At 49.1% G+C, this 25765-nt stretch overlaps 8 protein-coding genes across 8 annotated transcripts; 6 read left to right on the top strand and 2 right to left on the bottom strand.

The window, feature by feature from the left end:
- Positions 1-28: 28 nt before the first annotated feature.
- K444DRAFT_656112 (LUC7 protein) lies at positions 29-1240 on the bottom strand. Its single transcript, XM_024886060.1, has 2 exons — positions 1083-1240; positions 29-1034 (listed from the first exon to the last, which is right to left on the bottom strand). Exons 1-2 carry the CDS (start codon positions 1108-1110, stop codon positions 202-204), a joined length of 861 nt encoding a protein of 286 aa, XP_024730108.1. The 5' UTR covers positions 1111-1240; the 3' UTR covers positions 29-201.
- A 73-nt stretch (positions 1241-1313) lies between these two features.
- K444DRAFT_635602 (GPI transamidase-like protein component Gpi16) lies at positions 1314-3111 on the top strand (the record flags this gene model as incomplete). Its single annotated transcript, XM_024883888.1, has 2 exons — positions 1314-1666; positions 1713-3111. 2 exons carry the CDS (start codon positions 1314-1316, stop codon positions 3109-3111), a joined length of 1752 nt encoding a protein of 583 aa, XP_024730107.1.
- Positions 3112-3884: 773 nt separating this feature from the next.
- On the top strand, positions 3885-5668 carry K444DRAFT_646885 (dioxygenase; the record flags this gene model as incomplete). Its single annotated transcript, XM_024885261.1, has 3 exons — positions 3885-3941; positions 3989-4306; positions 4364-5668. The coding sequence occupies 3 exons, from the start codon at positions 3885-3887 to the stop codon at positions 5666-5668; spliced, it is 1680 nt and encodes a 559-aa protein (XP_024730106.1).
- Positions 5669-5721: 53 nt separating this feature from the next.
- Positions 5722-8989, bottom strand: K444DRAFT_646884 (glycoside hydrolase family 2 protein; the record flags this gene model as incomplete). Its single annotated transcript, XM_024885260.1, has 5 exons — positions 5722-6785; positions 6833-7133; positions 7181-8284; positions 8338-8644; positions 8688-8989. The coding sequence occupies 5 exons, from the start codon at positions 8987-8989 to the stop codon at positions 5722-5724; spliced, it is 3078 nt and encodes a 1025-aa protein (XP_024730105.1).
- A 1539-nt stretch (positions 8990-10528) lies between these two features.
- Positions 10529-12357, top strand: K444DRAFT_542057 (general substrate transporter; the record flags this gene model as incomplete). The annotated part of the gene is made up of 5 exons (XM_024875848.1): positions 10529-10769; positions 10817-11168; positions 11221-11283; positions 11331-11694; positions 11743-12357. 5 exons carry the CDS (start codon positions 10529-10531, stop codon positions 12355-12357), a joined length of 1635 nt encoding a protein of 544 aa, XP_024730104.1.
- Positions 12358-19158: 6801 nt separating this feature from the next.
- On the top strand, positions 19159-20551 carry K444DRAFT_619331 (uncharacterized protein). The gene has a single exon (XM_024881496.1). It carries the CDS (start codon positions 19293-19295, stop codon positions 20355-20357), a length of 1065 nt encoding a protein of 354 aa, XP_024730103.1. The 5' UTR covers positions 19159-19292; the 3' UTR covers positions 20358-20551.
- Positions 20552-21181: 630 nt separating this feature from the next.
- Positions 21182-23303, top strand: K444DRAFT_619329 (cytochrome P450). The gene is made up of 2 exons (XM_024881495.1): positions 21182-22808; positions 22861-23303. The coding sequence occupies exons 1-2, from the start codon at positions 21411-21413 to the stop codon at positions 23032-23034; spliced, it is 1572 nt and encodes a 523-aa protein (XP_024730102.1). The 5' UTR covers positions 21182-21410; the 3' UTR covers positions 23035-23303.
- On the top strand, positions 23199-24759 carry K444DRAFT_186386 (S-adenosyl-L-methionine-dependent methyltransferase). The gene is made up of 2 exons (XM_024870891.1): positions 23199-24519; positions 24566-24759. Exons 1-2 carry the CDS (start codon positions 23363-23365, stop codon positions 24705-24707), a joined length of 1299 nt encoding a protein of 432 aa, XP_024730101.1. The 5' UTR covers positions 23199-23362; the 3' UTR covers positions 24708-24759.
- Positions 24760-25765: the final 1006 nt, after the last annotated feature.

Below are 25765 nucleotides of genomic sequence, written 5' to 3'. Positions count from 1 at the left end.
AGCTCAATAATAATTTCGAGTTGGGTTTCTGAATAAATACTGATCTTGAGATTTCCCACCCTGTCGACATTGACATCACAATTTCTTGCTTGGCCTCGTGAAAAGCCTTGAATTCGTTTCATTTTGATGGCATTTATAATACAAGTATTCCATGATCCCGCCCTGAACGCCAGAAGGTATGCAAGGTTGTCATAGAATCCATTACCATCGTCCCCTGAATCCTCCTCCACGACCACCTCTAAATCCGCCACCTCTGCCTCCCCCTCTACCTCCGTATCCTCTCCCACCATATCCTCCATCCCCATACCCGCCATCGAAGCCACCTCTCGCCTCTCCACTCTCTTCGCTCGGCATGGGTCCTCTTCTATTTCTCAACTCCTTCGGGAACGCCTCAAATGTCTTCCGCATCTGAGCATACCCCAAATGCATCTTCCCATAAAAGTGATCCGCCAGCCGTCGATCGTTATCCAGGCGACTCAAATAAGCACCACAAACATCGCAAACCTGCAACTTCTGATGACCAGACGGACCAGACGTATCACTCAGCGCCTTCAACTCCCTCTCCTTATCCCCCTTCGTCTGCATCGCCTGCCGAATCCGAAAGAACTCCTCGTACGCCCGCGAAACCTGGCTCTCCTCCCCTAAAACCTGGATCTCCATCAGTCCCGTCTCGATACTCTTACCCAAATCCCCAATTTGCTTGAGCAGCGCATTCGTCTGCCGAATTTCATCTGGCGTCTTCTCTAATCTCCTCTGGGCAACATCAATGCGGCGATTGCATTCGTCGATGTACTTTTGCAGGTCGCGCATGTAGTCGTATTCGAATCCCCATTTCTGTTTCTGTGCTGCATCTGCGGCCTCGTACTCGGTTTTCAGGGGTTCACTGTGGACTTTTGGGCAGGGACCGAGATCTTGCTTGGTGTTTGTAAAGAGGTCATGTGGGCAGGTGCCGGCGAGGAATGAACGGCAGACTTTGGGGTCGGTAATGGAGAGTTGGGCGGCGCGGGAGGAGGCACCGGCGCCCATGAGCTGTTCTGGGGGATGTTAGCTTGCACAGGGCATATACAAAGATGTATTCCTACCTAGAAGCTTCCTCTGTTCCGCCGCCATCTTGGGTGCAGCTTCTTGCGATGTTGCGATGAGGTTGTTGATGCGAGGTTGAAGACCAGACGCGGCTGAGAAGTTTGTTCGCAGCCGCGCCTTTCAAAGCCGCGCTAAAATTCGAGCTTCAAGCTTCAACCTGTCCCCTTTTGAACACCACAACAAACACATTTCAAATGAGCTGCTTATAACACCCCTCGGCGCTGGCAGCCATGCGTCAATTCCACTCCTTACTGCTGTGCCTCAGCTGCCTCTCCTTTACCCTCGCTTCCTCCGATTACCACGAGCAGCTCCTCCTCAAACCTCTCCATCCATCACTTCTTCTTGCTTCCTTTAACTTCCAGTCTAATACAACGCTGGCGTCTTTTGAGCAGCAAAACTTTAGATATTTTCCGAGGTCATTGGGGCAGATTCTGCAGCATGCAAATACGAGGGAATTGCATCTGAGGTTTAGTCTAGGGAGGTGGGATGCTGAGAGCTGGGGCGCGAGACCTTGGGGAGGTGCTCGGGAGGGAGGAACGGGCGTGGAATTATGGGCTTGGGTCGAAGCTGAGACTGACGAGGTGTACGTTCTCCAATTACTTTTGCTGGTGATTAGCTAACTATTGTAGGGCTGATGGAAGATGGCTTACCTTGACGAATGCACTCTCTGGCCTCTTTTGCGCCTCTCTGAATTTCATCGATTCGACACGAACTACAAGGCCTATTATGTCATTCCAGCCCTCGGGTGACCACAAGAACTCCACCTTCGAGAGCCTACATCTTCTTCATGGGACGTTGCCGAGAGAAGTGGTGTGTACAGAGAACTTGACCCCTTTCCTGAAGCTGTTGCCTTGTAAGGGGAAAGCCGGGATATCGAGCTTGTTGGATGGACACAAGCTATTTGATGCAAGTTGGCAGAGCATGTCAATTGATGTCAGACCAATCTGTCCTCTTGCATCGAACGATTGCCAGCTGCAGATCACGCAGACAATCGATATGGTTCTGGATATTCAGAGGTCGAAGCGACCCAGAGACAATCCCATCCCTCGGCCTGTGCCGAACGAGGAGCTTAAATGCGATACATCAAAGCCATATCACACTGAAGATACTTGCTACCCTTTGGACACGGCGGCTCGGGAAGAAGAATGGACTCTTTCACAGATATTTGGGCATCCATTGAAGGGAGCTTGCCCCTTGGCAACTGATGGAATCGATCCAGTGTGCATCAGTGTCCCACATGCACGCCAAGTGTTTTCCTCGGAAGGATCACACGAGCACAAGGATTCGAGTGGGTTTATGAGGTGCTACCATCTGGATTCCGAGAAGGACTTTGAGTTGGTTCTTCCACAGCAAGAGATCTCAGAAAAAGCACCTCTCGAGCAACCTTTGTTGTACGCCGAGCGATCATTCATTGGCTACGGTCAAGAACGAGGCGGTGTCCAGGCCATACTTACCAACCCCTCTCTTACCGAAGCAGTCGACTTCATCTACATGGAATCCTTACCCTGGTTCATGAAGCTCTACCTCCACACCCTAAATGCCAAGATCAACGGGCTAGACACCCACCAAGATGTCATTCAAGAAATGTACTACCGTCCCGCGCTCGACCGTAAACGCGGAACCCAACTTGAAATCCGGATTCTCATCCCGGCGAACTCAACTGTCGTCCTCACCTACGACTTCGAGAAAGCAATCCTACGCTACACCGAATACCCACCAGATGCCAACCGCGGCTTTGACGTCGCGCCAGCAGTCATCACAATCGGCAATGTCTCGATACGCACCACTTCCCTTCTACTTCCTCTCCCTACCCCGGATTTCAGCATGCCGTATAATGTTATCATCCTCACGAGTACGGTGATGGCTCTCAGCTTTGGCTTCATCTTCAATTTGTTGGTGAGGAGGTTCGTGGCTGTTGATGAGGCGGATCAGTGGGATGTCAGGTCTGTGAGGTTAAAAGTCGCGGCGCTGATTAAGGGGAAGTTGAAGAGGTTTAGGAAAAGGGTGAAGATGGAGAAAAAAGAGTGATGTGGGTATATGTTTAAAATATGAAGACATTGAACTCTCTTGCTGAGCTCGGTGGGCACCGAGAATGGCTACGCACAGAAGTGAGATTCCACATCTATACGGCCGCAGTTACAGAGGGGTCTGGACCCGACTTTCTAACCTTTAACGAGGCCCTAGGTGTTCTTCCAAGCGGACCAGTTCCCTAGAGCACGTGACACCATTGAGGTTCATTTTACGGCCGTACAAGTATGGACTTTCTGCGATCCGTATTACTATCCCACCTTTGCTGTCTCGAGTTGTTCCAGACTCCGACTATTATACACGCCGGTTCACAATTTTATGACGTTGCGTGCAGATAACGGGGGCGTGTTCCTTCCTGGCCACAGGCAATTCCCGAGCTTCTGCGGTAGACAAACCTTACGGCCGTATATTTCACTAGTTGGTACGAAATCCAGCCCTTGAAGTTGTTTCTTGTCCCTTCTTTGGAATGGTCTTCGAAGGTCGGAGGAACTGGGGCCGGAGTGGACTGTCAGACTCGCACTCGCTTCTCACCTCCAAAACTTCACCAGCGTCTTCATTCCAAGTGAGATGCACGTAGCCATCAACATGAGAACCGAAATATAAAGTTCAATTCACATCTCTAACCCACAGAGTATTATCAGCCATCGGTTGAAGGTGTTTGCTGCATGATACTCATTTGGTTCTGAGCTGACATTGAAATCTAACTCCCGGTGCCAACTCTTCCAGCTCTCAAAAATCAACACACCTTCAAACTCATAGAGAAAGGGGACCTTATGGCTTCCCAAGCAGAATCCAGACCACCAATCCTTGACTGGCCCAACGAGGCCGGAGTAAACCTCCCTTCTCCCAACCGTCACCTCTCAACTAATTTTGACAGTTCCAAACCCTTCACGAACAACATGACCCCACCTCCCTCCCAATCACTGGCTCCATCCCCGCTTACGCGGCAGGAGTCCTGTACCGCACAGGGCCCTCAAGCTACAAAGTTGGCAAGTTCTCGTGTTCCCACTGGTTCGATGGCTTCGGTCAGACGTATCGATTCGAGATAATCGCGGAGGAAGATGGAACTACGAGAGTGGTTTATAATTCTAGGAAAGCGAACGACGCTTTGATTGACAGGGCGAGGAAGGCGGGGAGCGTTGGTGGGATTACCTTTGGGCAAAGACGGGATCCTTGTGTTGGTATTTTTGGGAAGGTAAGAGCTGCGTTCATCTGCTCGCACACTCAGGGTGAAACGTTAACCAGGCAATAGGTGTTGAGTATCTTCCGCCCAGCACCAAGTAAAGAGAGTAATGATCCGAGCTTGGTCAACGTGGCCGTGACACTCAGACCAGACATGCCCGGCCTCCCTTCTCTTCCACCTTCAAAAAGAGAAATCGGCCATTCGCCAAATATAGGCATCAAAAATCTCTGGACAGGCACCGACAGCGCCCGTTTCAAACAACTCGATCCCCAAACCCTCGAACCCCTTGCCACCTCCTCCCAAAAATCACTGCATTCCCGTCTCAAAGGTCCCCTTTCAGGCGCTCATTCACAAACCGACCCCTTGACGGGAGACGTCTTCAACTACAACCTCGAGCTCGGTCTCCATGCAACATACCGAATTTTTCGCACCTCGGCTTCCACTGGCGAAACTGAGATCCTTGCCACCTTCCCGTCCAAGGCAGCATACATTCATTCCTTTTTCTTAAGTGAGGATTATGTCACTTTGGCAATATGGTCCTCACGGTACGAAAAAAACGGCCTCAAGATCCCCATCGAGCAGAATATCCTCGAAGCTATCTCCCCGTTCTCCCCATCCAACCTCACACACTGGTACGTTATCGACCGTCGCCATGGCCACGGCCTGATCGCGGAATTCGAATCCCCAGCTGCGTTTTCCTTCCACTCCATCAATGCTTGGCAGGAAACGAATGATGAAGAAGACATGGATATCTTGGCGGAATTAATCGAGTTCGAGAATTTGGATGTGTTGCATAAGTTTTATTATGAGAATTTGACCAGTGAGGGGAAGAATTCTGTTTCCTTTGATGCTAAGTTCGGGCAGACATCGACGCCGAGATTGGCGAGGTATCGACTTGAGAACATCCCAGCGAAACCGCTGAAACGATCAAGCCATTCTTCTTCTAAGGAGGCCAGGAAAGCAAAGTTGGAATTGACAGTGGAGAAGTCGAAAGTCGGAGAACTACCCACTATCAATCCGAAGTTTGTTACAAGGCAGCATCGGTATGTGTATGGGGTGGTGAATAGAGGGTACTCGAGCTTTTTGGATGGGATATGTAAGACGGATACCAGGACTGGTGAAGCTCTGTTCTGGGATGACCGCGGATGCACACCTGGCGAGGCGATTTTCGTTGCCAATCCCGCCGGAGACGGGGAGGATGATGGAGTCTTGATGAGTGTTGTGCTTGACGGAAAGGCGGTGGGGAAGGAGAGAAGTTTTCTGCTGGTGTTGGACGCGAAGACGATGAAAGAAATGGCGAGGGCGGAGGTGAATGGTGTTGTTGGGTTGGGGTTTCATGGGGTGCATGTACAGCAAAGCGAGATCAAAGTCTGAAATACCGGCGAAATGATATCAATTCATACTTTTAAATAAAGATATCTGTGAGTTTACTCCAGTAAAACCTCATACTCAAAGCCCCCGGCCTTCAACTGATAATCCGGCAAAGTTGCCGGTCCACAAGCCCCGGTTCCCAGTCCGTGGTGTGCCCAGTCCAGCCTAACAATTGTCTCGTCCTTCTTCTTCTTATGCAACTCATAAGGATGCTTAGCTGCATCGATATCACTCGCCGTATAGTGTAAAGCAGTGAAACTGGCCTCTTCCAGCTCCCCAAAACTCGCTTTCAGCAACTTCTTCCCATCCTTTCCATCCAAACTAACCCATCGCGTATCAGTCCGGTTAGCCGTTTCTTGAGGAAACTCATAATCCGTAAACAGCTCGTCAACAGATAGACTGTAGTTCCCAAGCTTCTGAGAGAGCTTCTTATCTCTGTACGATTCCCCCGGTCCCCGTCCAAACCAACTTGCACTCTCAACTCCGTTCAGTCCGAGCGTGAGTCCAATCCTTGCAAATGTGCTGGGAACACTATCACCGCGGAGTTTGCCTTTCACCTTGATAGACAAATGCTTATCCGTGAACGTATAAGTGAACGTGCAGTCCACACTCCATTCTAACACAGGCGGCGCGATTCTCGCGCTCACAACCACAACAAGACCGGCGGGGCCCGGTGTCCACGAGACTGATCGAACATGGGATTTCGTTTGATGTAGTCGATACCCCGTCCAATCTTTTCCAAACACAGAGGGCAGATCATTGTCGGTTTGAGCGCGGTAGAAGTCTAGGATGGGAGGGGTATGGATTAACTCGGATCCGTCGTGGATCCAGGAGATTAGGGTTCCGTGCACGACGTTGAATTTCCATTGCGCGGCTGAGGAGGCAATCTCGAGTATTTGGGGGCTGAGCTGCTTCACGACGGGTGCAGAGGGGGAGCCTTTCAGCGTGGTGAGGGTCTCGGGCTTGGAGAGGGGGATCTGGCCGAAGGCTAGGGTATGGCCTGCTCTGGCCCAGTTTGTTGAGGCAAGGAGGGTGAAGTTTAGTTCGAGGTAGGATTCCCCTGATGGTATCTCAGAGAGACCTTCGATTGGAAGTTCCGCAATTTCCCCGGGCTGCACTCCTGTGAAACATTAGTGGGAGGGACCTCATGCGCATGGATTTCAATACCCTTTGGAATCTTGACCTCTTTTCCAACCTTCTTTGAGCCATCGGAAACTAGGCTCCACTCGCATTTCAGGTGATCTAGAGTTGCGAAGTCGTATCGGTTAATGATCTTGACTTTGTCTTTTGAACCTCCCAAAACTTGAACTGGCTCGATAGCTTTACTATACTCGATGAGACCGGGGGCTGGGGTATGGTTTGAGAAGAGAAGTCCATCCATGACGAAGTTGCCATCGTTTGGTTCGTCGCCGAAGTCTCCGCCGTATGCCATATACTCTTCTCCGTCTGCAGACTTTGTCCTCAATCCCTGAAATACGTTAGTCAGGTTTATCCAAGAGCCGAGTTCAAATTCACATGATTCGCCCACTCCCAAACAAACCCACCCATCAATCTCGGGTACTTGTAGAAAGCATCAATGTACTCCTTGATATTTCCCGGCCCATTCCCCATCGCATGCTCATACTCACACATAACCAACGGCTTTTCCCACGTCTCACTCTCCGTCGCAAACTTGATGATATCCTCGGCAGATGTATACATACGACTATAAATATCGACAGTCTGCGCATCATAATCTCCTTCATAATGAATCAACCTTGTCGGATCATACGCTTTGATAAAGTCGTACATCTTCTGGTGATTTCTCCCGTAGAACGACTCGTTGCCAAGAGACCACATGATCACACAAGCGTGGTTCTTGTCTCTGTAGATCGCTTGTCGTGCTCGATCAATATACGCCTCTTCCCAGGCTGGGTTATCGGATGTCCATCGTGCTGGAGACCTGATTCTGTGTTTCACCTTGTCGATGTCAGACAAGTTCCTGTGCTCAGCGGGTAGTGAAGTGATGTCAACTTCACCGAATCCGTGGCATTCAAGGTCGCATTCGTCCATGACCCATAACCCAAGTTCGTCGGCGAGATCGTACAAGCGAGGATCGTTAATCTGGTGAGATGTCCGAATGGCGTTGATGTTGTGTGTTTTCATCAGGAGGAGGTCTTTGACAAGAAATTCGTAGGGGACAGATCGACCGTGATCTGGGTGGTGCTCGTGGCGGTTGACACCCCGGAATTTGACTGGTTTTCCGTTCACCAAAAAGACGCCGTTCTTCAGTTCAGAGTTACGGAAGCCAACTCGTTGCTGGACTGTGCAGTCGGATGTTGAAAGCACGAGTTGGTGGAGATAAGGCGTTTCCGCCGTCCATTTGTTAGGATTCTTAATTAGAAAACTGAATGCTGTGCTGGGACTTGCAGACTGTGATGCAGAGACAACAGTTGTTCCGGTGGCATCGAGTAGCTTGAGATTGACGTCTGACTTGGTGTTCAGATCTACCTCCACTGAAAGAGTTGCATCTTCGTACTTTGAGTCAAGGAGAGTTTGAATCTTGAAGTCCTGGAAATGCACTTTGGGGAATGCCAGCAGATTCACATCCCGGAAGATACCACTCAACCACCATTGATCCTGAAATGCAGTCAGTACCAATTTGAGCTGCTCACAATTTCCGCACCACTTACTTGGTCCTCGATATAGCTACCATCACAGAATTGGTACACCTGCACAGCCAGAGTATTCTCCCCATCGACATCCACTAAAGCGGTGATGTCAAACTCGGAAGGACTTCTCGACCCTTGGGAATACCCAACTTCTTTTCCGTTCATCCAGACATGGAACGAAGAATCAACCCCCTCGAATCTCAACCTCAGCTGATCACCCTTAAAAGCTTTGGGGACTGCGAAAGTACGAATATAGCTCCCAGTCTCATTGTCGTCATACGGAACGTGAGGAGGATCAACCGGGAAGGGGTAGATCACATTCGTATATCTGGGAAATCAGTCACCGCCTTCAATCCGGTATGGCGACATACTGAGGCCCTTTCCCATAGCCTTGTAGCTGCCACATCCCAGGAACTTCGATCTTTCCCCATTTTTGTGCATCAAATTTCTTTTCGAAGAAATCTGGAGGTGCATCGAATGGACTTTTCGCAAGACTGAATTTCCAAGTCCCAGAAAGAGAGAGGGACCTAGATTTCGTCGTATCACGTGCCAGTGCGTTGGCCTCATTGTCGTAGAGATGGAAAGAGGCTCGTGGAGGAAGCGCGTTCTTATGGATCACCTCCAAGTTACTCCAGTCTGGAAGACCTTTGGGAAAAGTATGTGTCTCCGTCATTTTGAGATCATCTGAAGATGTAAGGGAGGTTCGATCGTTCTGTTGATTTCCAGTTTTCAGATTGATGTGGACGAAGCCATGAGGACCTTCTTCAGTCCTCGGAAGTTCTCCGTGTTCGCCGGTTTGAAGTTGCCCCATAGTGATTTCTATGGGTCCAGGAAGTTGAGATCCTTGGCGGTGGTCGTCTGCCGGGGCTGATCGGGGAAGCGCAGGAAGGGTGGGGGTCTCGGGGAGACTGTCAGACACTGATCCTTGAAAAGGCGCCTCGCGATGGGCGCGCGCCTCAGTGGGTTCCATTAATTGCTTGGCTTGGAGGCGATCTCTTGCAAGTTGCAACTCGGTGGTTCGGGAGAATGATTTCCCACAATTGAGGATAAAGTTTTGACGGAAAGTTTTGCGCTGATTCGGCGAATATGGATCGCATCACAAGCGGTGTGCCACTGCTCCAGAATCAGCACCTGAATGTACAGTACACAGATAGATTTTGACCCACTCCCATAGATACCAGGAGCCTTTCTAGTAGCAGCGCCGGCATAGGGGTCGCTCTATTGCGCCTCTCGCGGCCTTGAAGGGCAGCACTTTTCGTGTGCAACCTCGTATCAAGCACATCTCGAGAAACATGACTCGCAGTTACATGCTTGTACTGTAGTACGAGTACAGGTACCCCACAGCACTTCCCCGCAGAGTGCCGAAGTCCACCCTCCACCCTCCCCCTGGACCAAAATCTCGTTGAGATGCCCAACCGGATCATTCATACTGCCGGCTTTTGGTGTTGGAGGCTGGCAGTCTGGCATCCGGCTCAAGCCTCCTCCGCCTCCACTGACGTGATGAAACGGACCAAGATCTGCCACAGCCGTTGAGGGTTGTCAACCGTTTCCTGTGTCTGGGCGATCTGGGTAACGTTCGCACCATACAAGTAATTTTGAAATGCTGAGGGGCCTTCTTGTCTCCCATGGATGGGGTTGATCCGATGAAGCCAGGAAATGGAATGGGAAGAGAAGTGGACAGGTCACAGGTTGACCCCCAATGTAATGTGTGCCGAGGCTGAATTCTGCATGGCACCAGGGTCTTGAGGCGATTCCAAGTCAGCAACTGTGGATACCTTTCGCGAACTTGCACATGTTTTTAAGCTTTCACGGCTCCAGATCAATCGATGGTCGGATCTCTCGCCCTGCCATGGCACCAGCATGGGCTTCAGCCGGCCCATATCGACCAAGCAAATCCCTAATTATCAGCCACACACAATTTGCTGCGTCTCAAACTCTCTGCACTTCCAAGTTCCAAGAGGACACCAAATTGCCGTCAAATGCCGATAATTTCTTCGGATGCTCGACCCCGACTTGGGACGAGCTCCGTTGTTGCAAGTGGAGCGCTTCCAGAGTTGGAGGTGAGGAGATCCTGGGGGCTGCCCCATGGGAACCAACATGGTTAGGTATAAAGGAGAAAGGACCCGCACTGTTGGCTTGAGTTGACAGCAGTATCACATTCACCTTATCTTCATTTCCTTTCAAGGTCAAAACCCTACAGGAGGAGTTCATCATGTCGACTCTCAAGACTGATACGACAGGTGCCGAGCACCATGAAAAGTCTGCCGGTGTTGATCAAGCCCCAGTTGTTGACGAGAAGTATGCCACGGGCAAGGTTATCGAGGTTCAGGCTGCGTCGGTGGCCCTTGCTGCCGCTCTTGCTACACAGAAACCGAATCTACTTTCTAAGAATATGTTGAAGCTTTGCTTCATCATGTCTGTCGGGTACTTGATCTCAACGATGAACGGCTTTGGTAAGATCCCCGACGCCCTCGCACCTTTCTTGACTAACCCTTCACAGATGGTTCCCTCATGGGAAGCCTGAATGCCATGACGCCTTACCAAACGACTTTTGGTCTTAACGGTGCCGGTTCCAGCACTGGAGTCATCTTCATCATCTATAATCTGGGCCAAATCGCAGCTTTCCCTTTCTGTGGCATCTTGGCAGATGGATACGGGAGACGGGTGTGCATCTTCGTTGGATGTTTCATTGTCCTAGTTGGAACCGCTGTTCAAGCATCTGCCAACGGGAGAGGGCAATTCATCGGTGGCCGATTTATCCTTGGTCTCGGCGCATCTCTGGCTTCTGCAGCAGGACCAGCATACACCGTTGAGCTTGCTCACCCTGCATATCGCGGTACAATGGCTGGGATGTATGTTTACCCGAAAACACCTCTTTTAAGACCCGAGACTCATTTAATTTAGGTACAACAACTTCTGGTGGGTTGGAAATATTCTTGCCGGTTGGACTACGTATGGCTGCCAGAAGTAAGTATGTCCCATGCCAACTCTACATACTGTTTCTCACAAAATAGGAACATCGAAACGTCCTGGGCTTGGAGAATCCCAACCATTGTGCAGGCCGGTCTACCTTCAATCGTTATGGTGCTCATCCTCTTCTTCCCCGAATCACCCCGTTGGCTCATTGCCCACGACCGTCGAGAGGAGGCTCTTGCGATTTTCGCAAAGTACCACGGTGAGGGCGATGAGCACTCTCCTGTTGTTCAACTCCAGTACCATGAAATTATTGAGAAAATGGCTCTCACGCGAAACGAGAATCCGTGGTGGGACTTCAGCGAGTTGGTCAACACCAGAGCAGCACGATATCGATTGTACATGGTTATCGGCATGTCTTTCTTTGGGCAATGGTCAGGAAATAATGTCGTCAATTACTTCATGGTATTATCCTCTTTATGTAGTGGAGTTTACTTTCTAACCGTTCTACAGCCTGAAATGATTAAGAACGCAGGCATCACAAGCACCAACAAACAACTCCTGATCAACGCCATTAACCCGATCTTCTCAATGATGGGCGCTGTCTACGGTGCCACTTTGCTAGATAAACTCGGCCGTCGTGTAATGATGCTGGCAGGCCTTGGTATGGGCCTCGTCGCCTACGTTCTCCTTACTGCCTTCACCGCTGCCTCCGAAACCCACCCCAACCTGTCCTACGGCGTCATCGTCTCTATTTTCCTCTTCGGTGTCGTCTTTGCCTGGGGTTTTACCCCACTGCAGACTCTATATGCAGTTGAGTGCCTCGAGAACCGCACCCGTGCCAAAGGCTCTGGACTCAACTTCCTCTTCCTCAACGTTGCTATGGTGGTAAATACTTACGGCATCAGTGTCGGTATTGCCAAGATTGGGTGGAAGTTGTACTTGGTCTATATTGTTTGGATTGTCGTCGAATTGGTTATTATCTACTTCTTCTTTGTAGAGACGGCGGGCAAGACGTTGGAAGAGATGCATGATATCTTCAACGCGGATAATCCGAGAAAGGAGAGTACTAAGAAAACCAAGGTGGAGATTGACGAAACGGGCAGGGTAGTCAACATTGATGCGTGAATGCTAGGTGGGCAAGTGACTTGGGGAGGACCTCCTCAGGGAGGTTGCCCGTGTCACGCCATCACATAATGCCCCTTTCTTCAACGAGGAAGAGTATTATCCCATGTTTGTGATTATCTAGCAGCACAGCATTGAGAACCGCATATTAAATATTCTACATTTCCACCGCCTGATTCCCGTACACCAAAGGGTCAAATTTGTCGCAACCGCGCTCCGACAGAATCCAACCACCAAATTATTGCATTCCTCTAAGACATCAGTTCGCCAACTCCCGTGGCTCCCAGAACTCAAGTCAACGTATTGGTTCCCATCAACCAAGTCCCCAGAATCAATTCCTACGAAGCCTCTGATATTGGAATTCTTACTAGCACGCAACCATTACACCGACTTCGTAAAGTCAATCTCAACCCTCCTTACTTTACCAGAGTTCGAATCTATCATCTGCAAAACATCACCCGTAACTTGTAACCATGAATCAATAGGTTTTCGCGTTTAACTAGAATAAGATGGACACGGCATTCGCTCCTCAGGCCAATCGACCCATTTCTCTCCCAATCCGTCGCATTTGCTCCATTTGTCCGGGGTTGGAAAATAACTGCACCGTCCTTCATCAGCTCCATGCTGAATTAGGTTCCCTGATCGGTATTCGATTCAAAGCTCCAAGCAATGGGTGTATGCGGCCTTACGACCCCGCGAGCAACATCCCACCGCGCGCTTATCTGTCCTCGGTGCTTCGAATTCCAGTTTCATCCTCGGCCACTGATTCCGTTCAGCATGAATGGCATACCAAGGGTAGTAGGATTCGCTTCCACGAAGGTAGTATTGAAATCAGAGAGAATAAAGGAGTCAAATGGAGTGAGTGGGTTGCCGCCCGTGAAGATTGAACCGTTAATGTAGACGCCGTCGAAAGCTTGGGAGCTGGAACTGTCAGTTGCCAACTAACCTACCTGATATTAACCCCTGTTTGGCCAGGGCATCAGACCTTATATATGTAACGTTGTGATGGAATTTATTTGAGAATAGTGTGACTGGGGAGCCGGGTTTCATTGCATTCCTATGCTTTTCGATACGTCGTTAAGGGACTCGCACACCGCAGGTGCCCCACACTATGTCCGGCATCTTCTTTCTTAGAGATAATAATTGCTCAGACTCAAAGATTCTTTTTCAAGAATGAAATTGGGTTCGAAATTTCTAGGGAGAAGTCAACATACGAAAGCGTGTACGTGGGTCCAAATCTGTGTCTTCACCACAGCTCGCCTCATTGGACCCGTCAGGGGCTTAAGCGAACACGCGGATTCGATCAAAGGACAAGTTGCCTCTAGCCTGTAGGACACGAGATTTTTCATCTTTTTACTCGCAGCTCGTGCTGTCGCTGTTTAAGATCACCCGCTGGAGCTTTTTTGTTTTTTTTGAACTTGGTTATGGTGCGGTAATACGTACTCTACTGAGCCCGTGGGGGTCGCAAAGGCAGTATGGCCAATGCCAAGAGTTCCTACAGTCGGGCGTCTAGAATAGAAAGAGGGTGGCTATTTTCAACAGGTGCAGCCAGGGCAGCGAGCTTCATCGAGGGTGATTCTACAGTCTGTGGTGAGCCAACAGAAGTATTACAGCACTGTCCAACATAGCTAATTGCGCCATCTTCAGTTTAGTCCTAGATGCGATCCGAGAGCTTTTAAGCAGCCTAGCGCTCACCTTTCTCAAATCTCATCATCTTCTGAATCCATAGCAGAGGTCCAGAGGGGATTGCGTTGGGCCAGGCAAAGTCACACCAGGATTGGACTCCAGCTTGATTCATTTTGTAATTCGTGGAGTGGTGCCACGAGCCTCAAGATGCTGGAACAGTTGATTGATGCTGAAGCCTCACATTGTTATAAACATTTCGAGAAAAATGCAGCCAAACGATTAGATGTTGGACGAGGAGTTTCTTGGGTCCCACTCTGCAACCTCCGGGGCACAATATCTGGGAGTTATGGGTGCTTGTCTAATTGTGGTTCGCAACTAGCCTGTTGAAATGGACATTTATTGACAATAGCAGCTGGCCCTTTAAACCAAGGATTTGGGGGCATATATATACATGGTAGCTTGATTTGTCAGGTAATGCCCATGACAAATCAGCTAACGTGCAGAAATGGAGAAATTAGTAAGCTGACGTCCCGTGACGTCACTTTCAATATAGCCTCTGACCAATCTTGACTGATTCCAATGTCCGTAAGTCCCCTTGTAGACGAGCACATCCCGGGGCTTTATGTCTTTGTGCCTGACTTGAATTCGTGAAGGTATCGTACAGCAACGGTTAGACATCCAAGAATTTACTAGCAACGAGATGCTGTGCATCGAGGAATTCCTTGCGTGGTGCTTGGTCGGAAAAAGCATGTGTGAGGTCTAATTGGTGAAGTCTAATTAGTGAAGGGGAATTCGAGGCCAGTTAGGTTAGGATCAGTACGCGCAAATCGGGTATGTACCCGCCCAAGAAGAATTCCGGGGGCCAGCCATTGTCTCACACTTCAACACTTCGGATATTCGCGTTGTTTAATGAGTTGTGCCAAGGAATCGGTCACAAGGAATCTGTCTCTACGTCATTATCCGCAATCCAAGGATGTTCGCCAATTGCTATGCGAGTTATACTCCTTGAAGGCAGATGGAAGCATATTCGAGGGAAGGAATGACCGAATTTTTCCGATTCTTGGCATTGAGTTAATCGGATCGCAAGTCCAGGGCAAGATTATGTTATAGCTAATGGATTCACTTCTGACTTTCCTGCAAGTTATTATGCATTGCTCTATAATTTATCGCTCATTATTGTACTCTTATCAGATGCCTTGAACCGTGATCAAATTCGAGAGCTAGCTAGAGCGGAGACTGAAGCTAAATATAAGAGAGTAAGGGGAACCATATAAAGAAAAGCAGTGGAGCCTGCTGAGCCGAGGAGTGGCAATAAGGGGTGGGAACACGTGACGCCACTATCGTACAGTGCTGTACTGTACTATCTGACAACTCTCTATCCGCTTAGTTTATAAGAAGAGGATGTGGAAGGGGGACTGGGCCCTCACCCCGCGGTTGAATATATAACGGATAGGACTTTAAGCATGGTCGGGTCAATTTTTCATTCTAGATATTTAGGGAAGTAACTAGAGAATGCGGTTGAACTGGGAGCTCTAAAGCTTATCTCTACTAATAGTAAGAGCCTACTTATTCGCCAGGGGCACCCAGTCGCGCGACTTCGTTACCCCTTGGTCTGGCAAGACATGGTCCGTATTAGCCAGGGGGCCTTTCTCAGGGCGAAAAGGCGTACCTTCGCTTAAGAACTTATTGGTCATATATCGCCTTTTCGCCCTGAGCCAAGCCCCCTTGCTAGTACGGACCATGTCTTGCCAGACAAAGAGATAGCTCCTTGCTCTATATTACGTAGATTGCGCAAGTAGGTAAGAACATATCTCTTATATAATACACTATAGCTTGCTTATAGGAAGCTATATTAAAGCGCAGAGCTATATTTATATATAAAGCGCATTCACGTATAAAGCTATATTTATGTGCAGTATTCAGGTGTGGAGCTGTTGTAATGGGGATATAAAACAAGTAGTAATATATAGAGTAGAATGGGCTTCCACAGTGTGGGATCACAGTGTACGAGTGAGACGTGAAATTAGAAAGTGAAGGTTGGTTTATTTCTAAGAACTAAGAAGGAGAGAGGGGTAATATAAGCGGACTGCGGACTGTACGGATGTCCGGAGGTCACATGCCAGAACCACGTGACCAGGTGATAAAATCCCCACCACACTGTATTTAGGTACAGAGCTGTATTTATATATAGGCGGGGCTATAGGCAAGCAAAATAAGGCTATTTGCAAGGCTTGGCAAAAGGCATACCCTAGGGAGAAACAGTAGACGTGCGTCGTATTCAAGGAGGCGAGTATGCGAGCAGGGCCGTAAGAGAGTATACGAGAAATAAGGTATTTAAAGAAAAAGTTTATAAAATCGAGGATTTTTAAATATAGGAGATTGGGAAAGACATAATAATTATCTCATTATATAATATTGGCTTCTAGAGCTGCCTTACCCAGTTTTATTATTATTATATAACTAAAAGAGAGTTAATATATTATCGAGTACGAAGATAACTCTTTGGGCGGACAATCCCGGTCTGGGAATGCTACGCGAGCTAAAGGGAAAGACTAAAACGACCCCCCCCCCCCGGTGTCGATTAGGGGTGTCGATTACCAGGATTAGGGGTGTCGATTGGGAGCAGGCTAGGCGCTCGGACAGGAACACCAAAACTCTGGCTTTTTCTTGATTTTAATTTAATTTTATAATGAATTAATATAATTTAATACTTGTTTTATTTCCTTATAGCGCTAATTAAAGGCTATTTAATTATACACCTTTTATAACATTTGGATTAGTAATAGTTCTTTAAATTAAAGAAATTAAAAGTTTTATATTTTATAGCCTATAGATAAGCTTAAGCAAGCCTAGAAATTTAGCGAAAAAGTCCCTAAAACCAGATTTAAGAGCCCTATAAGCCCAAAACTTATAAGGCCTTATAGGGCTTAAAAACTAAAACTTAATTAATTAGTATATAAACTTCCTAAAATTAAAATACTATTTTAAGGAATCTTTTTATTATAAGTTAGAAAGCACGTGATTACAGTACAGGGGTTATAATATACTAGCTTAGACTTATATTGAAAAATCTAATTTCAGATTTTTAAAGAGCTCAGATAGCCAATTAAATACCCCTGCCCCAATCGACACCCCTAATCGACACCGGGGGGGGGGTTAGTCTTTCCCGAGCTGAACAGGGATTTGGCAGGAGTCAGCAGGGGCACACTTATATTTATCTGCTGTATCTACAAGTTCTGGTTCAATGTACAATTTCCTCGGCTAACTGCTATTTAAAGCAAAGTTTGAGCGAACAAAACCTTGGCCCTCAAAGTTAGTTTGGCCTTCAAATCTTGAAGTCAAGTTCTTGGACAAACGGCGTCCTCTGTGAGATCCTGATTTGAAGCTAATCGTACCTTCGAGCTCAATTCGACCTCGACATTCTTGCAAAGGGAGACTCAGGACAGAGAATGCTTACCTCCCCAATTAAATACTAAAAGTGTGCCCTTCGCACCGACATTCTGCCATTCAAAACCCCCTGGTAAAAGGGCCCCCTTTTTAATTTTATTTAGGGAGGAGAGGGTCCTGGCAGAATCTGATCTGATAATGACTAAAGTCAAGGCAATGTGGGACCCTATGCTTCTTTGAGCAGGGTGGCTGCCAGGCTTGTCCGGAACCTTCGCGCGATTGTCGAGGGTGAAATGCCGACGCGATTCTTGCTGCTATATTATTCAGGGGAGGGATTATGCTTGCATACTCTGGTACAATCATCACAGGTTCTTTTGTACTGGTTGCTATTTGGCAGGAGCTGGACTCTCGGAGGAAAACAAATCCCCGTGGTGCAACATGAGGGGAAGTCTTCTTTCGAGCGTATTTGCCGGAGGAAAGGCAGAATCTACTGGAATGGACCAGGTTTTGCAAATTAATTTCACGTACTACTTAGTTGTTATTGCGCCGAATGTGTTAATAAGAGTTCGTAACCGTCAGTCTCGTATTCAATTTCTTTGACGTCGTTCTATATTTCAATCTTCCTCACCGGGCGGCATAGTTTTGTTAAGGTTGGGTTAGCTCGCCCATAAACACTTCAACAGATCTCGACGAATCCGTGCTTAAAACTTGCCTTATTTTGTAGGACAGATTCCGACACCTCTAACCTCATTAGTTTGCGTTCGCGTGCAGCAGCAGTTGGCTATACGTCTCTCAGTTGGTTGACCTTTCCGCAATAACCGAAGGAAAATCATCATTGGATCCCCTATCATCGCGAATTCCGCAAGCTGGAAGACGTCTCCGATCGGACCATTGCATACTTGAGTAAAGTTCTCGCCGCGGCCAGGCAATCCGCCCCCTCTTTGCGGGGGGTGAAACCCCCCACTTCCGACTGGTCAATTTGCAGCAGTCCCAGCGGGAAGGACAGTTCCCCGGTTGGTCTTGCCATCTCCAGCGACGTTGATGTCCCAATGGCTCAGAGTCCCAGACTTGGCGAGTGCATCATCTGTCCTACGTGGCACTGCACGGTGGCTGCAGACTGCAGTCGTCGGGAAAAGACCTCCTTCAGGTGGGATCCACTACGGTCCACTTACAAAGGCAGTGGCCCCAGTTGGGCCCGCACTGGGCGTTCGTTCGGCCCGGGGCGTGCCATTCATTCGGGTCTGGGTCAGCTTCCTTTCCACGTCGGTCGCATGCTCACGTTGAAGGTGTGTGTAACAAAATCGTCAATGGTGAAACTACTTTTGATCATCCTATTAGCAGAATTTAAGGATCAGTGAAGAAGAAGCTAACGGGGCTCCGGAGAAACTGAGTTGACGATCCATACCACCGACTTTAAACAGTGCCCTTCAGTCAGCGCAGCGTCCCATCATATCCACAATTGAGCGCGGGGCTAAGCATCGGGGGGTGTTACCAGACTTTCCCCACCCGCCCTCATGCCGCATCAATCATTTTAAGCAGAGTGCCTCCGATACTACTGCTGCCATTGGAAGGTCTCTCTAAGATAATGCATTTGCCTTCAGACACCTGCTGCAGAAAAGAGGGGATCCGTTGTCTTTTGGGCATCGTCCCCCGAGAGAAGACAGATTCAATGAGGCCAGCGTTTGGTCAAATTGATAGCTCGGCGCGTGCAGATGGTTGCGCCTAAGAGACTTGGGCACCGAGCTCCCCAAATCCAGTTTACCTTTCTCTTTGAGCGAGGGGCTGGTTGACCCGTTCCACGCCACGTTGGAGGATTTCAACATATAAAGGGGAAGCAGGACTGTGACAACCTCCCCCCAAAACTAAAACATTACTTGAACGATCTTCTCTGTGACCTGAAATTTAATATCACCATCCTCTCACTCATGTCGTTCCACCGACTTCTCGCGCCAGAGGAGAACTCGATACAAGCTCCAGCTCCACATCGTTCTATCCACAGGGAGAAAATACCCTCCCAGATCAAGACATTCTCGTCAATCTCAGTGGCACTTGCGGACTTCCAATATGCTGCCACGAACGTGTCTTCATTCCTGAATCACGAGGTTCTCGTCACCGAAGCATTACTTCGTTCCAATGCTGGTACGACACTCGGAGGGTTTCTATTTGCCATTATACCACGACTCTTGCTCCCTCCAATGCCACTCTACTCAGCTCTAGAACTCGTCGTCAAAATCTGCGTCGTAGGCGTTGGCTTTCAATATGCCATGGACATCGTCAATCAAAGGATGGGCGTTGCTGAAGATACCGTCAACAAACCGTACCGGCCAATCCCCGGTGGTTTGATATCGCTTCGTGGAGCAGACGCTCGTTGGGTCTTCGCATGGATCCTTTTCCCACTGCTGTCATATACCTTGTCCGGGTACTGGGTCGGCATTTGGGCCCTGGTCTGGCAGGCGGAGGTCAGTTTTTGTTACGTATGGCCCAAACCCAACAATCCGGTAGTGCGCAACCTCTTCACCGGCGTGGCAACCTTCATCATAATCTCACTCGTCAATTCGGTCGTTGTGGGGCAACACCTAGGCAGGAACATGCCTCTTGTGCTACGTGCCTCATTGGCGGGATGGGCTGGACTCATCATTCAAATCCAGGAGTTTCATGATGTGGAGGGCGATCGCATTGCTGGGAAGAAAACACTGCCCTTGGTTCTTGGGGAAACGAAGGTTTGGCTAATGAGGTATGCAACGTGCTGGGTGTTCTTTACAACCCATGCTCTCTTCCTGCTTTGGGGCTTGGTGCTTGCCCAATCGTCTTCTTGGCCTCATGGTATCTACGCTGCAGGAGCTATGCAGGTAGTTCTCGGAGCTGCGGTTGGATTGAGAGTCATATGGTCGGACTCGATGGCTAAAGATAGGGAGACCTATTTCTACTGGCTGACGGTGCTATTTTGGCTGATGATTGTGTATATCAGTCTACTGAGCACAGCAATGTAAATAGAGCGAAACCGGGGATGCTGGTGCTGGAAGACTACGAGGGCTTCTTAATTTGACAATTTGATTGGGTTTTCTGTTCAGATGACTGGCCGAGCCTCGTTTCGAAGGGCTCCGTTGTCTTGCGCCAGCTCACAGAGCTGTGGTGTCTATGGAATGCATATAGTCTGATTTTATCGATATAATCATAAGGGGTCTTAAATTGTATTGATTTTATGGTATTAAAACCATGTGGCTGCACTAGCCCAATCCAGCTAGTGGGGAAAACTTGAAATTGCTCTACTGTAGCTTTGAGAGTGAGAGGAGTAAACAAGAGCAAAAGGAGCAGGAATTGTCCATCAATTTAGCCACCGTGGCCCCCTAGAAAAGAAGGGACGCTCTGTAGGCCCCGAATTCAGGGTATACAACTCCTCAGAGCAATCCAGCGATTTTCCTGTGTCTCTTATACTCCACGTGACATAGATATCTTCTCTGCCTCTATCGATACAGTCGAGTTTCATTACATAATGTAATCAATATAATCAAAGCGGGGGATAGTTCATGCAATACCCAAGTAGTGTCGGAGACGAGACTCAGATTACCGCCGAACGACGTGGCCGCTGGGCCGACTAAAGTAACCGACGGCCTAGCTGCGGCGGTGTGGAGCGGTCGTGGGGTTACAACGCATCAAGACATGCAGCGGTGCTGCAATGCACCCGAAACGAAGGCCCTCATTCCGCCGTGCTCTCTGAAGAACAGCAATAATTGGCGAGTGAACCTTGACGCTGTCTCTGGAAAGCGATAGGTCATCCATCCAGTTTCTTATCTTGGCGATCTGTGTGTGGTATAACTTGGAATGAGAATAGCAGGTCCGTTTGTCGGTGAGAGCCCTGAATGCTCCACTCCACCTCCAAAGTCTTTCAAGACAGGAGCTTGCGTGCGAGAGCAAGACAAGAAATGTCAAATCGAAGCACAAAAACACCAAATTGCTAGGGAAGCATTGCACTGGAAACAGATTTGAAGCGCTTCTAAGCTCCCCTCCAAGAGCTACTTCAGCTACCCCACCAAGATGACGGCATGGGAACTACTCTCCGCCAGCCCTCTCCTTTCTTTCGTGGCTCTCGTTGTTCTTGTAAGAAAAATCTCCTGTTAGATATTCCTGGATCAAGAAGCGCGAAGCTGACGATTGTGATTGTGAAGTACAATATCAGTACCAGCATCTACAATCTCTTTTTCCACCCCCTCAGTAAATATCGAGGTCCGACAATTGCATCGGCAACTCGAATTCCACTGACATATGCGTTGATATGTGGAGAGGGGCCGAAATGGATTCGAATCCAGCACGAACAATACGGCAACGTCGTACGAATTGCTCCCGACGAGCTCAGTTACATGGCCACCGAAGGATGGAGAGACATCTACGGCTCAACTCCAGCCGCAAAATATGGAATGAAGAGATCTGATGACTTCTTTGCATACTTCTTTGACAAACAGTCAACAGAGGCGAGCATTGTAAGCGCGAACGAGGAGGGTCATCGTCGGCTCAGGAAGATATTCTCACGAGCTTTCTCGAAACCAGCACTCGCTGCACAAGAACCCCTCATCACTGAGAAAGTTGACCTCTTGATAGAAAACCTCAAACAGGCGTCAAGAGCAGGCAAGCGGGTCAACATGGTTGACATGCACTGCTTCACTGTCTTCGACATCATCGCTGATCTGATGTTCGGAGAATCTCTCCATCTGTTGGACGACGACAACTCACCAAACGCAAGCTGGGTGAGATCTGTTCCGGGATACATTGCAGCAAGCATTTGTTTAGGCGCTGTTGCAAAGTTCCCCATCGTCAGAATGACACTGGCCCTTTTCGCACCCCGCCTTGTGGCAAAGCACTACAAGGAGTTCCTGAAGTCCACGAGCGATAAAGTGGATGTCCGCTTGGCATTGAAGGAAGAACGGGGAGACATCATTCACTTTCTCACTGACCCCAACGAGAAAATGTGTCTGTCTCGGCCCGAGGTCGACAGCGCTGCCGTGGTCCTGATGCTGGCAGGAAGTGATACGACACCATCAATCCTCTGCGGGCTCAATTACCTGTTGCTAGCCCATGGGGAGGTTCTAGCCAAGCTCGTAGAAGAGATTCGATCTTCGTTCATATCGGACGAGGATATAACTTTAGAATCAGTTTTCAAGCTGGAGTATCTCGGTGCATGTATCGATGAGGGCTTCAGAGTGTACCCGGCGGCTCCAATTGGATTTCCTCGTGATGTCCCCGTTGGCGGTGCTTCGATCTGTGGGAGCTTTGTGCCTGGAGGAACAACAGTCTATGTGACACCACTAGCAGCATACACCTCTCCTTCGAACTTCCACAGCCCGGAAGCCTTCATACCGGAGAGATGGCTGCCTCAAGCAGAAGCAAAGTATGCCAGTGACAAGAAAGCTGTCGTGCAGCCTTTCTCCATAGGGCCTCGAGATTGTCTTGGAAAACCGTAAGTTGAGGTCATTTATTAATCGATGGGACCATACTGACTTGTGCGGTAGCATGGCATATTTTATGATCAGGATGATCTTCTGCAAGATCCTTTGGAATTTCGACGTGGTGCTCGAGCCGGGCAACGAGAACTGGATAAAGGACCAGCGGATTTATGGAACTTGGCAGAAGCTGCCCCTGATGGCGAAGCTGTATCCTGTCAAAAGGGGATAGGCATGGAGGTCGAAATGTTGGTCGAGTTTCTTCTGCAGGCGTCTTGGGGGTCGCGATGAGGGGGGTGCGGGGTGTGGCGGCTTTGAAGGTTGCGAGCAGAGCACAGTTTTCCGATCTTGTATATGTGCCGTCTGAAGTGACACAAGTTTTTCCAGTGTTGCGGAGCAAGTTTGCGTTACCAACATGTCAGATATCAAGAGAAGTTAGGTGGTGGTGGTGGTGGTGAAAAGGGGAGTCAGAGAGCGGAGTTAGTTATTGCTTGTTCCGCGCAGCTTGACTGTGCAGTCCCCCGTAGCAATGGTCTTCTGTGCTCCCCAGATCCAGCTCCATGGATCGATCGCCCAGCGACTCGGATTCCCGGGTTTTCCACACCACCTTCTCCCGACCGAATGAAATGGACTCAACGACGGAAACGGTAGCAAATGGAACCTCTCCTATACCAGACCTCGACGCATACGCAGATGCGCCCCCATTCGTGACAGAACACGAGCCAGCCTCGACCCTCACCCTCGCCGATGGCTCAAGCACCACAGGCTCCAGCATCAGCAACCAAGCCCTCGAAGCTGACTCTGTAGGGCCTGCTTCCTCAGATGGCGACTCAAAGGCCCAGAGCCCGAACTATGCGGCAAGTTCTGTGCCATCACTGCGGTCTCACGTCTTCAACTTCGTGGTGGAGCAAGGCCGAACGTTCCACAGGTATCGGGAAGGGAAGTATCCTCTACCCAACGACAACCGGGAGCAGGAGAGATTGGACTTCCAACATTACTTCATGCTCATATTGTTAGATGGGAAATTGCAGTTATCACCGGTTGGAGAGCCGCAGAATGTCCTCGACATCGGGACAGGAACAGGCATATGGGCCATCGAGTTTGCGGACCGTCATCCAACTTCCAACGTCATTGGCACAGATCTGAGTCCTATCCAGCCCGACTTTGTGCCCAAGAACTGCTTCTTCGAAATCGACGATGCTGAGGACGACTGGATTTTCTCGGAGAGGTTCGACTTTATACATATGCGGGGAATGATGACTTGTTTCGCAGACCCTAAATCAGTTATGCAGAAGGCGTACGATCAGTTAGCCCCTGGCGGATATTTGGAGATGCAAGACGGGATCTTTCCTTTGCAATGCCACGACGATACACTGGCGGGGACAGCGTTGGATCAATGGGGCAGGGCGTGCGTGGAGGCCGGCGAGGTGATGGGAAGGGCTTGGACCAACGCAAGATATTACAAGCGGTGGATGGAAGAAATTGGGTTTGAGGAAGTCAAGGAGAAGATATTTGAGGTTCCAACGAGCAGTTGGCCTAGGGGCAAGAAAGTGAAGGAGCTGGGTTTATGGTTTCACGAAAATATGATGGATAGTCTCGGTGCGAGTAAAGTGCTACTTAACAAAGCATTGGCTTATCAGCCAGACGAAGTAGAGTTGCTTCTTATGGAGGTCAGGAAGAATCTCAAAAATAAGGGAGTGCATGCTTATATGCCGCTGTGGGTTTACCCGATACTTTGGTCATAACATGCTGACGATTCTCAGATATATTACCTATGGAAGGAAACCTGTAAATGGCGGATCCCAGCAGGACCACACCGAACTCCAGCAACACAAAGTCGATGTATCCCAGCAGAACGAAGCCATAGATATCTCTCAGGATTCTGATTCGATCGCTGCCTATTAGTGCCGCATCGCAGCACATCTGTCCCTCATACCCAGACTCGGCATTATCTGCTTCAAATTCTACCATCGCAACCAAGTCCAGAAAACCAGCGATTTACCTCAGCATCAGTTCCATGTCTTTGAGTATTTGCAAAGATGCGGGAGGGACCCTTCAGTGATTCTGACACCCGAATTGTTCTTTCCAACAACCACCTCTCGCTCTGAATCGATACTACGAACCTTGTAATATTCCGCTCGGACGGGAAGTCTGAAGAACACACAATAGGTCCACAAGACTGAGATAAATGAAGTCTCGATAAGGTTCCAGGGGTGCTCATTAGTTCCGAACGAACGATGGCAGGGCATGATGACAATAAGATCGCCCACGCATTTTGAAGCCAACCTCGCACGTTGCCGGCGTTGCCGGCCACACCCACCTGCGGAGCGCTGAAAGGAAGCGCTGCAATATCCGACCTGGAGGGGGTTTACGTATAGTCATCCCCGGGCTGTAGGACTCATGGCTTCTGGCGAAAGCATCTGGATTTTGGTTCTGGGAGGAGCCACCCGTCAGCTTGCTAAATTGCTAATGGCCTTGTGGCCTTGCAAGACCATCAAGACTGTCTACCCGTTGTCGATGGGCGGATCTGAAATTGGTCGTTGGGAGCGATGGATTTCTAGATATCAAAAGGTTGAAGTCTCCTTATGGGTAGTCCAGGATGAAGTTGGGAGCTCGGTTCGAGACACATGATGTCGTTGTGTATTTTAGACGATGTGAGGGCTTAGCTTGGTTCTAAGCGAAGCGCTAGTTCTAGGAGCGAGCGATTATTTAAGGAGCCCTGAAAACCTAGTTTCTTAGAAATCAAGTCCGCCTTTGCAGTATGCACCCTACCTCACCTCCTGCTCTGACCAGGTCTCACCACTCAACGAGAGGGATGTGCGGGATGCCCGAGATACCCGGGCAGCCAGGAAGAGGACTAAGGATGATACCTCGATAACAGAAAACTCTTCTCTGCAACAATCATGGCCGAGCTGTTGGCCCAGCTGTTGAGCCTCGGCACAACATCTTGAATATAGAAAAGG

The sequence above is a fragment of the Hyaloscypha bicolor genome (genome assembly GCF_002865645.1).
Source record: "Hyaloscypha bicolor E unplaced genomic scaffold K444scaffold_162, whole genome shotgun sequence".
Classification (NCBI taxonomy): Eukaryota; Fungi; Ascomycota; class Leotiomycetes; order Helotiales; family Hyaloscyphaceae; genus Hyaloscypha; species Hyaloscypha bicolor.
The sequence above is the reverse complement of the archived record's forward strand: the minus strand, read 5'-3'. Positions and strand labels throughout refer to the sequence as shown.